The 14,264-nt window shown below is 37.6% G+C and overlaps 1 protein-coding gene and 1 non-coding gene across 2 annotated transcripts in view; both read left to right on the forward strand.

Annotated features, from left to right (window-relative positions):
* LPIN2 (lipin 2) overlaps positions 1-14,264 on the forward strand; it is a 106,128-nt gene that overhangs the window by 70,233 nt on the left and 21,631 nt on the right. Inside the window, exons 5-9 of the mRNA XM_007935416.2 lie at positions 2,646-2,753; positions 3,422-3,545; positions 4,293-4,638; positions 6,998-7,097; positions 11,526-11,713. Coding sequence (XP_007933607.2) covers positions 2,646-2,753; positions 3,422-3,545; positions 4,293-4,638; positions 6,998-7,097; positions 11,526-11,713 — 866 coding nt within the window. The remainder of the gene's footprint in view (positions 1-2,645; positions 2,754-3,421; positions 3,546-4,292; positions 4,639-6,997; positions 7,098-11,525; positions 11,714-14,264) is intronic.
* On the forward strand, positions 10,990-11,063 carry TRNAT-AGU. The gene has a single exon. It is a non-coding gene; the product is annotated as a tRNA-Thr (tRNA).

Raw genomic sequence — 14,264 nt, forward strand, 5'->3', positions numbered from 1 at the left:
AATTTGATCAGAAATTAATATTGCCACTCCTGCTCTCTTACAGTTGCCATTTGCTTGATATATCTTTTTCCAACCTTTGATTTTTAGTCTGTTTTTGTCTTTATCTCTAAGGTGTATCTCTTGTAGGCAGCATATTGATGGGTTGTGTTTTCTTATCCAGTCTGCAGCTCTCTGTCTCTTGAGTGGTGCATTTAAACCATTAACATTCAGTGTAATTATTGACAAATATGATTTGGTTAATCTCTTGCTTTTTGAATGGGAGAAATGTTGGTTTACACAATGATGCAGAATGTGAAGATACCTAATGTTGATGTGCATCTGTGAAGGCTGACGTGCTTTCAACTTCCTAGTTATAACCTCAGCAGCTGTAACTCCCCAAGCCCCGACTGAATGCTAACTAATCACCCTACTCCAAATCTTCTTCTGCTCGATGTTAGGGGTTTATATTTGTACTGTGTTTTAACATAGATATAATCAATATCCATACTATCATCTTCTCATTCTGATGTATATGCCCTCATGCCAGATACTTAATTTAGTTATTTTGTCATGTTTTTAAAAGTGCCAAAACAGATTGTTGGACATCCTATTAAATAAAGTAATCACAGGACAGTAGGGTACCTCAACATCAGAAACCATTTGGCTCACTCAATGGGCCTAGACTATTAGGCTCTCTTTTAAACTAGATATGCCCAGAGAAGACCATTCCATATGTTCCTTTGGTTGGAAATTCTTAATGGTGCTTGGTCTCATAATATTTTACCAAATCCAGTTTGCTTTTCCAAACTCTTCTTGGTTTATCTTTACTATATTATGGTCAGATATGTTCCAAAAAATAAAATATTCTTTGTGGCTTCAGACCCTTTTCACGTATATGAATTAGCCAAGCTGTGATGCCCTTTCCAGATTTGACAAATAAGGATTGGGTGCAAGCATATGGTTTTCCCATTCTGTTTTTACCATTTGATTTTCCTTTATTAAGAAATAAAGTATTTTTACGTGGATATCTGGCTTTCTCAAGTATGTGTTTTTCTCCCCATGAATGAGGTGTTGGATGCCAGAATATAATCCTGCTGAAAGAAAGAAGCTTTGAGTTAGGAAAACCTTACCTTATGTGAGGCAGCTGTGTGGAAAAACTGTTATGTGTCAGAGTTAGTGGTGAAATAGCTGTATTAAAATACGATAACTAAGATATAAAGGAAGAAAATAATACTAAGCAATAATAATCTGGTTTCCATTCCTAGTTTTAGTCCCGCAAATTAAGTGATACAGTTATTCTTGTTTTAGGTTTAATGTCTGTCCTGTTAGGACACTAATTTGTCTATAAGACGCTCTTAAACTTGATTAGTATAGTGCTTCTTATTTTACAAAGATTTGTTTTTATACCTCATATTTTTCAGAGCTTTCAACAGGCTGTACCTCATAAATCTTCCATCAGCTGTGTGAAATAGGCAGGACAAGTAATGAATTTCCAAGTAATAATGAAAAACTAAGAGCTCAGTGCTTCTGATGAGTGTTTGCAATGTTATGTAGCAATTAGTTTTATAAACCCTACAGATAAAATCAATTGGTAAATTAAATCCTTGTTACCTTTAGTTCAGCCTCCTACAATGAATTTGAAAAGCATTTATCATAGTTTTGTACCATGTTCTTCACATCCCTGTATCATATAGAATTTGTCAAAATAAAAAGTTCTTTGGTCCTGGGCCAAAGAAAGAAGAAAAATAAAAGTCCTGAGTTTTTAAGAATTTGAGGTAATTTTGAATTTTTGAGTCATAGCTCTTGTCTCCAGTTGATACTCTGATATTTTTTTATACTGTATGTTGTTGTTGTTGTTGTTGTTATTTGCCGTCGAGTCGGCCCCAACTCATGGTGACCCCTCCTTGGGTTTCCGAGGCAGTATCACTACGGAAGTAGATTGCCACCTTCCTTCCGAGCAGTGGCTGGTGGGTTTGAACCGCCAGCCTTCTGGTTAGCAGTCAAGTAGTATAGTGCCTGAGGCACTTGACGGCTAATCAGAAGGCTGGTGGTTCAAACCCACCAGCCACTCCTCGGAAGGAAGATGGGTCAATCTACTTCTACTTTCGTAGCGATACTGCCTCGGAAACCCAAGGAGGGGTCGCTGTGAGTCGGGTCTGACTTGACGGCACATAACAACAACATAGTGAAAGAACAAGTGCTTTCCACACAGTCTGGTTTTGATTCTAACTACTGACTAGGTGGTTTTTTTTTTTTAAAAAAAAAAACAACTTTGGGCAGATTGTTAAACTTCTCTGGATCTTTGATTTCCTCATATCTAAAATGGTCTATTGCTATCTCAGATCTGTCAAGATTCAGTGAATTGTACATAAAGCTCTAGTTTCCTTCTCCTAGACTTTGAATAAATTACCCCTAAAGGAATTTTTAATCTTACCTTGCTCTCTATCCTTCCCCTTTTGATCTTGTATTTAAATAGTGATTGGAGTATGGTGGTATGAGACATCACTGAACACCCCCTTCTCCATGATATTTTCCTTTTAAGAGGGTTAGTGAGTAATCATTTGGCCTTCATTTTTATCATTTAGACAATGTGTTAGAGATTTGGAGCATATTTTACAGCTGACATGTCATTGTTCCTGCCTTTTCTTTGTTTTTTCCTTTCACAGAGGATCTTCAAATGCTTCCTTAAAGGAAGAAGAATATAAGGAGCCTTTGATTTTCCATTCTGGGGATCATTACCCCTTATCTGATGGAGATTGGTCTCCTTTGGACAAGTAAGTGTTTTAAAATTTCTTTTTTTTTTAAAGGAAAGAGGAAGGAAGAATATACTAAATAGCTGTTCTGTTACCAGCTGTAGTGATATTTCCCATTTCACTCTTAGTAGTAGAGGAGCTGGGTATTTACTTTTACTTTCAATAATTTATTCTCGCAATATCAACCAGTGTAGTTTTGTATAATCAGCATAGGTATTGGACATCTACAGTTCCTGAATTCTGATCTTTCATTGTCGACGATTGACTATAACTGTAGACAGTATAAAGAAAAGATGTGTAGCAATACTTTGTTTATTCTCTGTTCACACTTGGTGTGTCTCACACGGTAGTTATGTTAACCCATTTTTGTGTGTGTGTGCATTTCATCTCTTATAAAATTATCTTCCTCATTGGTACTCATGAGAATCAAGTGAGATAATGCATATAAAATGTTTACAGAGGACCTAGCAAGTCCTTAATAAGTACTAGCTTTCATTGTTTTGATTATTATTAAAGAACTCAGTGGAAGAAATAATGGCATTCCCTTCAGCAGCACCTTTATATCTGCAGGATAAAGTTGATCTGTTTCATATTTCAGACTGCATATTGCTTTTAATTGGCTAAGCTCAGCAAGCCTAAAGTTGTTTTAACTTTAAAGTCATCACATTTCTTTGTTCTTTCGTTTTCAGCGCCTTTTCACAGGCTGCATGTCCTAAGAGTGATTCAGAGCTGGAGGTGAAGCCCGCTGAGAGCCTACTCAGATCTGAGTCACACATGGAGTGGACATGGGGAGGGTTCCCAGAGTCCACCAAGGTACTTGGGTTTATTTGCCTACAGAATGTGTCTAATTAGAAACTTGTAAAGATTCCACTGTCCATAAGTAATGGGTGCAATTTCTGACTGCGCAAAATGACAGTAGTGCCCTCATGTGGTCATAGAAGAAATCCAAAAGTAACATGTTTTATCTGCTATAGGAGGGACCCAGTATCATTTTGTTTCTATCAGGAACTTGTTGATTGTTGTTATAAGGAAATTTTAAAGGACACTAGAAGGAAGCTAAGATTTCCACATTGAAATTTTAAGCGGGAAATTGATTATTGAAAACTTTTCGTCAATTCATAGAGAAAAGAAAAAACTGGGAAGATAAATTTCGTGAGAGAAAATATTTAGATCTTCTATTTCATATAGTTTTTAAAAAATACACATTTTGCTTAATATATGATTGACTTTACATTTCCCACTTTTAAGTTGTTTTAACAGAACCTCGAGGTGGGGGCTTGAAACATGATAGTTCAAGCAGGGCTAAATTTTAGTTTCATATTTACAGTTTTCTACCTCAAAATGAATATTCTCTACCCCTTAGTAGCTAAACATTATCTTATTTTCTTACAGTCTTCAGTGTTTAACTCTTCATGTAGAACAGTTATCAATATAACTCTTAATAAATACTAAACTATTCATTTTCCCAGTTTTTTTGTTTCATTCATACAAAAGAACATTTAATGAATGTATAGGTTATAAATAATAAAATGAATGCAATTTCTATTAAACTTTTTTTAGATGAGCAAAAGAGAGAGATCAGACCATCATCCTAGGACAGCTACAATTACACCATCAGAAAATACCCATTTTCGGGTAATTCCTAGTGAGGACACCCTCGTGAGTGAAGTTGAAAAGGACGCTTCCATCGAAGACACAGTCTGTACCATAGTGAAACCCAAGCCTAGAGCTCTGTGTCAGCAGATAAGAGATACAGTTTCCCCTGAACAACCTCCTGATCCTCTTCTTCAGAATATTCAGGTTTCATCTATGTTAGATGTGGACAACTTTCCTAATCCATCACTAGTGGAGGCTTCCTCAGAATTAAAACCAGCAGCTAAAGTAGACTCACCATCAAAGAAGAAAGGTAATTATTTTGTTTGATTTGGCATCACTGTTGTTCGTTGCCATCAAGTCACCTCTGACTCATGGTGATGGTGACTCAGTATATAATAGAACAAAATCTTGTCCAGTCCTGTGTCATTGCTGGTATGCTCGAGTCTGTTGTTGCGGCCACTGGATTTGACATTAGGCACTCTGAATCTCGATGGTAAATTATTTCAGCGTTTCAGTATAATTGGTGACTAGCCATATATTTGTGTTCCCCAATCAGAACATATCATATACTTTATTATGATTACTTGTTTTAAACGTATTTTCATTAGTTTATAAATTCTGTTGGAACAGGATTCTAACTTGCTCACTTCTCTATCCTGACACTACTTAGTTGACCCTTGATTAGTCCTTAAAAAATAAACGAGTGCATTCTAATTAGTTACTGAATAAAATTAACTATTGTATTAACTCACCAGAAACCAAACTCAATGTTATCAAGTCGATTCCAACTCATAGGAACCACCATTGGGTTTCCAAGGCAGTAAATCTTTATGGAAGTAGATTGCCCCATCTTCCTTCCACAGGGGGGCTAATGGGTTTGAACCACCAACCTTCTGGTTAGCAGCCAAATGCCTTAGGCACTGTGCCACCAGAGCTCCTTATTGTATTGACTAGGTATGTCAATAAAGTGAAGTGGAAACCAGAATAATTGTATAGTTCGAATAGAGAAGATTAGAATAGTGGAAAATGTTCTTACCTGAAATACATGGTTAATTAGTAATTTGCAAGTATGTGACCTATCAACTACTTTTTTTTTTTTGCAATGATACAGGTTATATTTTAAAAGTAATTATTAGTATGTGCTCTCTTTCATTGATTATTTCCCTCTATCCCACTCTTGGTTCAACAGCTCTATCTTACTTTCAGAATACAAGTTTATTAAATCAGAACATTCTCAGTATTTAAAAATATAAAGTTATCCATTCATACTTGGTCAGTAAGAGTCAGAACACACTGTGAGCACTGGCCTTTGATGCCCTAAATTCTAGAGCAACACTATCCAATAGAAATGTACTGTGAGCCACATATGTGGTTTTAAGTCTTCCGGTAATCCTGTAAGATACTCGGTGGTGTAGTGGTTAAACAGTTCAGCTGCTAATCAGAAGGTTGGCTGTTCGAACCCACCCTCCACTCTGCAGGAGGAAGATGAGGCCGTCTACTTCTGTAAAGATATATACCCTGGTTCTACTGTGTTGTAAAGGATCACTGTGAGTCTGAATTGACTTGACAGCATTGGATTTTATTTTATTTTATTTTATTTTGGTTAGTAGGCAATTAAAAAGTTAAAAATGAACACATGAAATTACACTTAATGATATATTCTATCTCACTGATTAATCCAAAATACCATAAGATTTTAACATGTAATCAATGTAAAAGATTATTGAGATGTTTTGCATTCCTTTTTTTATAAGTCTTGTAAGTGTGTTTTACACATTATTCAACACTTTTGGCACACTTCAGTTTAGATGTGCAACACTACAAGTGTTTGTTGGCTACATGTGGCTGGTGGCTACTACAGTAGGTAGTATACCTCTAGAGGCATAAGGCGATTTGAGTTGAATATATTTTATTTTCGTAAGGGATGTAGTGAGTACTACATTTTACATCCCATATTGTCCCACTACTAATGATACTAAATTTGATCACTTAAGATGTTCTCTGCCAGATTTCTCTATTGTAAGGAATTTTTGTCCTTTTACAATTAGAATGTAATCTTTGGGTTGATACTTTGGCACTATGTGAATGTTTTTTTCCCTAACATCCTTTGAACTAGTGGTTTTAGAATAATGGTCTTATTCTCAATCCAAGTGTGATTGCATCAAATTTAGTCTTGCTTTTTCTTACCTATAAATTGAAAAAAAACAAGAGCCTCTACCATCAAATATAAATTATTTAGGGGCTTATGTAACAGCAACTGAAAGAGTGAATAAATCAGCCTGTGTTTATTGAGCAACTGTTACTTGGATAGCACTGCATTACTCTTGCATTGGCGTGAGGGAATGAGATCCAACACACACAATAAGGTTAGTTGACACTAAAGGTAAAAAAAAAAAAAACCTGTCCAAATCATGGTCTCTCACTCAACTCGCTGCCATCGAGTTGGTCCCAACTCATAGCGACCCCTTCTTGGGTTTATGAGGCAGTAGCTCTTCGGGAGTAGATTGCCCAATCTTCCTTCCAAGAACTGCTTTGAACCACCAGCCTTTTGGTTAGCAGTCAGATGCCTTAGACACTACACCATATTTGCAAACCTTTATTTTCTTACATAGTTGTAAATGAAGAATAACTAAGTTCTTACCTCTGATGTATTTTTCTTATAAAACCAGGTGTTCACAAGCGAAGCCAGCACCAGGGACCTGATGATATTTACCTGGATGACTTGAAGGTTCTAGAACCTGAAGTTGCTGCTCTCTATTTCCCTAAAAGGTAGTGTGTCTCATAATGTGATGGTGATAGGTGGATAGCTCTGAAATATTGTAATTGTTTCTAGAGCAAAACGTTTTCATCTGAGGAAAAGTAGCAAAGTGAAAGTATCCTTTTAATAAATCTGATGATTGCTTTAGGTTTTGGAAAATATAGAAATTTTGTATGTGTTATTTGAGTATAGTGATAGAAATTCATAGTCTATTTATTTTTGAAGAAATTTTCAGTGTAATGAGAGGTATACTACTAAAACCTTATGGTAGCTTATAGAAAGGAGCTCTGGTAGCTTAGTGCCTTAAGGCACTTGACTGCTAACCAGAAGGCTGGTGGTTCAAACTCACCAGCCACTCCTCGGAAGGAAGGTTGGGCAATCTACTTCTGTAATGATACCACTTCGGAAACCCAAGGAGGGGTTGCTGTGAGTCAGGTCCGACTCGACGGCACGTAACAACACAGGTTATAGAATTGATATGACTTCAAATTTGCACTTTTTACAGTCATTAATACAAACTCCCATCCTTGGGAAAATTCTCTAGCATTTGTTTCACATGTGTTTTCAAAAGTAATAATACATCTTCATTTATATGAAAGCATTTTACAAAGAAGGCTTTCACTCCTTGGGTGAGTTCTGAACTTACACCTGGGCCTGAGGACGACTCATTCCTTTTGCTCTGTGCTCCCCTCTTGTCATTGTCATTTCTCCTTCCCCTCTCCCGTAGCTTTCCCCTTTGAATAATCTAAAACTGCAAACAAATATGTTTGTACTGGTTTCCCAAGTTCATTTCCATTTTTAGTTGAATTCCATTTTTATACTCTACAATTACAAAAAGGAGCACTGGTGGCACTGTGGTTAAAGCATTGGGCTGCCAACCAAAAGGTTGGCAGTTGGAACTCGCTGGTTGCTCCACAGGAGAAAGATGAGGCAGTCTGCTTCTGTAAAGATTTACAATCTTTGAAACCCTTTGGAGCAGTCTTACTCTGTCCTGTAGGGTTGCTATGAATCAGAATTGACTCAGTGGCAGTTAATATGTAATAATAATATAATAACACCATACTTTACTTTTCCCTGTGGGTATGCTCTTAGGGCTTGGATTTATTGATGCGGATACATGTGATTAAATACTTTGAAATGAGTTATTGAAACACCTATTTCTTTAGTTGTTCATTTGGAGTAGAGAGAGAATTGACATAAAGTTATTTGTATTTTTTACAGACATTTTGAGAAGGTCCTTAAAATTTTTTTCTAACTCTGCCCTAAATTTGCCTCAAAATATTTATTTCATTTGAAATAATAGTTGAGGGAGTTTTTCAGGTGAGAGAACTGAATGAAACTGCTCCACTTTTTTTTTTTTTTTTTTTTACAACAACAAAGTTAAAAGGCAAACTTCATAGATTTACTATTTTCTTTCAGATTTCCCTTCTTACTCATTTATTCACATTGGTATTTCTAAGTTAGATTTCTTTGTTTCTCTTTTAGAAAATGGGGAGAGGATTAATCCAATGGGACCTTACTGTTTGGCTGGTAGGGTCATTGTCAGTTCACTAAGTCAATGTCTTACCTCATGAGCTAATTATTCCTAGAGATATTCCTTAAATACTGAAAGGTAGTGAGACTTTTAATGCTTATAAGCATTAATTACTGTCATGATCGTTATCATCTTTATTACTAAATCTCCAGTATTTGTTTTGTGTCTTGGAGGAAGTATAGCCAGAATGTTCCTTAGAAGCGAGAATGGCTGGACTTTGTCAGTTGTACTTTGGTCATGTTGTCAGAAGGGACCAAGAGAAAGATAGAATGCTTGCTAAAGTGGAGGTCAGCAAAAACGGGGAAGATCTTCAATGAGATGGAATGAAATGAGTTGCAACGATGTGCTCAAGCATGGCAACAATTGTGAGAATAGCACAGAACCAGGCAGTGTTCCGTTCTGTTGTACATAGATAGGGCTGCTGTGAGTTGGAACCAACTCAGCAACACCTAATGACAACCTCCAGTATTTGTAATCATAGTTAAATCTTACTATAAATCACATCACTCTTCTGGCTTTGGCTATATGTTGATCAGATGTCATCCTCCATGAATTTTGATGTTGTACTGGTTAGGGTAGTATAAGCTGCTGTAACTGATAAAACCCAAGGTCTCAGTGGCCTAACACAGTATACTTTATTTCTTGCTCATAAAGTAACATTAATTTGGTGGGAGACCTTCCACGCTGGGATTCAGGAACTCAGGGTTCTTCATTTTTAGGCTCTACCATCTCTGCAGGACCTCAGAATCTGTCAGTTTCAGGGCACAGACCATGGGCCAGGCTTGGAAGAGGACACATCATACCCTTCTGCTCACATTGAAGACTTGGCCATACAGTCTCATGGCTACCCTTTACTGCAAGAGCAGCTGAGAATAGTGATCTAGCTGTGTTCCCAAGAGGAGGAAGAAACAGGCTTTGTGACCATGAAGCAATTGTCTGTCTATGTTTTTCCCAAGGGTTGACCTTGACCCTCAGCCTCACAGCATTGTAACATGTTTCACTTCTTTATATTGACTTTGGCCTTTTTCATCATTTCCAGTGAAGAGAACATTCTATTGATCTAATTAATAGCAATCTTGCGTGGCTGTGCATTGCTGTTGAGAGTGAACCGAAATCTGTTAACTGGTTCAAATGCAAAACATAACAGCTTTTGAAACTGCTTTCTAGCTAGTTATACCCTGCCACTTCTTAAATTTAAGAAGCTTTCCTGAAGATCATATAACTTCACTGGATTGTATACATTGATTTGTTTTTTATTAAACAGTGAATATACTTTAAAAAAAATTAATTAATTTGAAAATTATAGAACAGTATCTCAAATGTGATGTTAAATCTCTATTCAAAAGATACAAAGTAGTAAACATTAATAACTGAGAGACTTAGGAGGCCATTTCTTTGTCCTTTTTCTCTCAGTGTGTGCTTCATTACAACAGGCTTCCCTTTCTGGTGACCTTTGGAAACCTAATTTCCATGCCTTATCCAGAAAAAGAAAAATAATAGAATAAATTCATCTTTAGTTCTGGCTCTCACTAGTGTAAAACAGGGTTTTGAACTGGTTCGTTCTGGTTCTACCCCTTGCTGAGATTTTGCCTTTGTACGCCACAAAAAGTGAATCAGAATCTACATTTTAGTAAGATCTACCCCAGGTATACTGAATCAGAATCTACATCTTAGTGCACATAAGAATCATCTGAAGGATCTTGTTAAAAGTAGGTTCTGATTGAGCAAAGCTGGTGTGGGAGGGCAGATTCTCGAGGGGGCATTGAACTGCAGTGAACCAGTTCCAAGCCCTGGTGTAAAAACAGTTCTCTTCCAGTTTATTTGTCAGTACATTTCTTTTAGGCCGGTTAACCCTCTCGAGAATTTCCTCTTGCTTAATTTCTGCTTTCTTCTATTTTGTGACATAACAGATGAATTTAGAAAACGTATCATTTTAAAAGTGACAGCCTTAAAGGGCAGTGTTTGCACAGGGTGGTAGCTTGGGAGTGGGGGTGCATGGGAGGGAAGGACACAGGGAAGAGGTAACTATGAGGAGGAAGTGGGAAGACAGCTGTTGGTTTATTGTGGGGAATTCCAGCCAATGTCATCAGATAAAATGTGTGTGAACTGCTGTATGGAAAATGAATTTGTCCTGTAAACTTTCACCAAATCAAAATAAAAATTTTTTTAAATATACAAATGAAAATAACAGCCTTACACTACAGTAATTTTCTTAGAGGATGTGTATAGTATCACAACTTTTTCTGCAAAGTTAGCATGAAAAAGTTTCCAAACATTAGATTCTTCTTACTTATTCTGTTGTTTTCATCATGGAAATATAAATAAATAACTCTTTCACTCCTTTAATTAAAACCAGTAAGGCTATAGTTGGCTCTGTGGCTTAGTTGATCAAAGCACCTGTCTAGTAAACAGGAGATCCTGGGTTCAAATCCCAGCAGGGCCCTGGTAAACTTTGATGTTTTGGGAGCTCTGGTAGCATAGTGGCTAAGGCACTTGACTGCTAACCAGAAGGCTGGCGGTTCAAATCCACCAGCCACTCCTCGGAAGGAAGATGGGGCAGTCTACTTCCGTAGTGATACTGCCTCGGAAACCCAAGGAGGGGCGTTATGAGTCGGGTCTGACTCGACGGCACATAATAACAACAACAACATTGTGAATCACTGTAGTGATTTTGTAACGTTTACTACATTCACAGTGAATGCCTCAGTAGTGCTGTTGAGGTTATTTTTAATGTCATTCATATGGTTCAGAAAACTGCCTAAGAAAAACTGTAATCTGATCATAGGTCAGTTTGCTCCTCGTTAGAAGATATGTTATTTGGTTTAAGCCCCCAGAGAACCAAGTAGTAAACTGGGATACAAGAAGTTGTAATAAAGCAAATCCTTTTCTCTCTTGTCTGCTCCAGTGAATCGGATCCCAGCTCCCGGCAGTGGCCTGAATTGGACACGCTCTCTGGTTCCCAGTCCCCACAGTCTGTGGGGAGTGCAGCTGCGGACAGTGGCACCGAGTGCCTCTCTGATTCTGCCATGGACTTGCCTGATGTCACTCTCTCACTTTGCGGGGGCCTCACTGAGAATGGGGAAATTTCTAAAGGTATGTGTACACTTGGGTCTTATCTTCACTTCAGAAGCCACCTGGTTCATCCACTTAATTTGAAAGCCTGCCTTTTAGTCATTCCTGTGTTTTTAAATTCTTAAGTGATCTAGTGTGAATAACAGGTATCTCACTGTAAGTAGACACTTAAGCCCTCATTGAAAGCACTGCCTGTGGGGTGACATTAAATAAACATCACTGGTGAAACATAAGCCCTGAAAGTTTTACCTTCACACTTTAGAGAGTTCACAACTCCTTATATGCCATGCAGCCAGGGGCAGACACATTGCATCTGTTTTCTCATCTGTGAACTTGAAACATGTTTATAGGACTGAGACCACCTGCCCTCCTGGAAAGTGCTAGGCCTTACACATAAGTGCAGGGCCCTGGGATTATAGGATAGGATTGTCCACTGAATAAATGGGCTTTTAGGCATGAAGTAAAGGACTTAATTTCAGTCTGAAGCTTGAGAGTTGGTCTAGAAGAGTAAAGCTTCCTTATAGATAGTGGAAAAGACTTTAGCAGAAAGGTTCTGAAACTTTGGGTATGGGCTGAGCACCATGTGTGCATTTGTCCTACCTCCTTCAGCCTAGTTGAGTTTGCCTCCATTTTGAAATAAGCTCTTCTTAATGTTCTGTCAGTTTGGCTAGTGGTCTTTGATTGGTTTTCTACTAAGGAGAGGTTTTCTTACTGTCTCTAGCACTATCTCTTGTCTTTTCTCACTATCAGAAAAACCGAAGGCAGTATGCCTGTGGAGACACTGGGGGTAGCTGTAGCTTCTGAACTGGGTTGTCTTTCACTTATTCTTCTTCAGAGTCACAGGATACTCAGTATGCCTTTTTCTTTTCCATCTCTAATTCTGTTTGTTTTAGTGTAGGAAGTTAAGAGTGTGTTTGGCCAGTGCTTTTTCCTGGGCGTAAAACTATATAGGTCACTAAGATACAACTATTGAAGGAAACTGAAGACTCAGAGAAGAAACTAGTTCATAGGAGAACTTCATGACTTCATCTACCCTGAGACCAGAACTAGATGCCGGTACTTGGCTACCTCTACTGACCGTTCTGATCAGAAACACAGTAGATGGAGCCTGATAGAGTGAGAGCAAATATGGAACAGAATTTAAATTCTTAAAAAGTCCAGATTTAACTGGACCCTTGAGACTAGAGGACTCCCCAAGTCTATTGGCTTGAGGTATTCTTTAAACATTGAACCAGAACTGTTCCATGAGGTGTCATCTTCTAGCTGAATAACAGATTAGCTCACAAAATAAACAATATCATCTGTGAGTACTGTGGTCCCTTAAAAACTCATCTATATGAGACTTAAACAGTCAACACTTACCCTAAAGCAAAGACAAGAAGGAGGGGAAACTAGATTACTGGAAATGGAACAACCAAAACAGAAGTAATAAAATAAATTTACTATGTAAAATGTAACCAAAGTCACTGAATAAATTTTGTAGAAATTGTTAAATGGGAACTTTATTTGCTGTGTGAACTTTCACCAAAAACACAATAGAATAATCTAAAAAAAAAAATAGGTCAGATTCTTTTCATGATCTTCATAATATTCTGTATATAGTGAGTACATGGACAAGTAACTGCCAGAAATTCAAGCCAGATTCAAAAGAGAAATGTGGAACAAGGAATATCATTGCTGATGTCATATGGCTCTTGGCTGAACGAGAATACCAGACAGATGTTTGCCTGTGTTTTATTGATTATTCAGAGGCATTCAACTATGTGCATCATAACAAATTATGGATAACATTGTGAAGGCTGGAAATCCAGAACCCTTAATTATCCTCATGCAGAACCTATACATAGATCAAGAAGCATTTGTTTGAACAGAACAAAGAGAAGAGGATACACCATGATTTAAAAATCAAGAAAAGTTTTTGTCAGAATTGTATCCTTTCACCATATTTATTTAGTTAGTGTGCTGAGCAGATAATCTGAGAAGCTGGACTGTATGAAGTAGAATGTGGCATCAAGTTTGGAGCAAGACTCATTAACAACCTATAATATACAGATGATAGAATCTTGCTTGCTGAAATTGAAGAGAACTTGAAGCAGTTACTGACGCAGAGCAAAGACTACAGCTTCAGTATGGGTTGCACCTCAACAACAATAAAAAAAAAAAGTTCTCACAGCTGGGCTAGCAGGCATCATCATGATAAGTGGAGAAAAGAGTGAAGTTGTTAAGGGTTTCATTTTACTTGGATCCATATCAGCAAGTCAAATGACAAATTAATTGCATAGGGTGAATCTGTTGAAAAAGACCTCTTTAAAAGTGTTCAAAAGCAAAGGTGCCACTTTGAGCCCTAAGGTGCACCCAGTTTTCACTTGCGTCATACATACAGAGGAGCTATGGTGGCATAGTGCCTAAGGCATTTGACTGCTAACCGAGGGCTGGTGGTTCAAACCCACCAGCAACTCCTCAGAAGGAAGATTGGGCGATCTACTTCCGTAGAGATTGTGCTTCAGAAACCCAAGGAGGGGTCACTGTGAGTCAGATCTGACTCCACGGCAGTGAGTTTGGTTTTTTTTTT

The sequence above is a fragment of the Orycteropus afer genome, unplaced genomic scaffold, assembly GCF_000298275.1.
Source record: "Orycteropus afer afer isolate SDZICR_OR568_19922 unplaced genomic scaffold, OryAfe1.0 scaffold00028, whole genome shotgun sequence".
NCBI lineage: Eukaryota > Metazoa > Chordata > Mammalia > Tubulidentata > Orycteropodidae > Orycteropus > Orycteropus afer.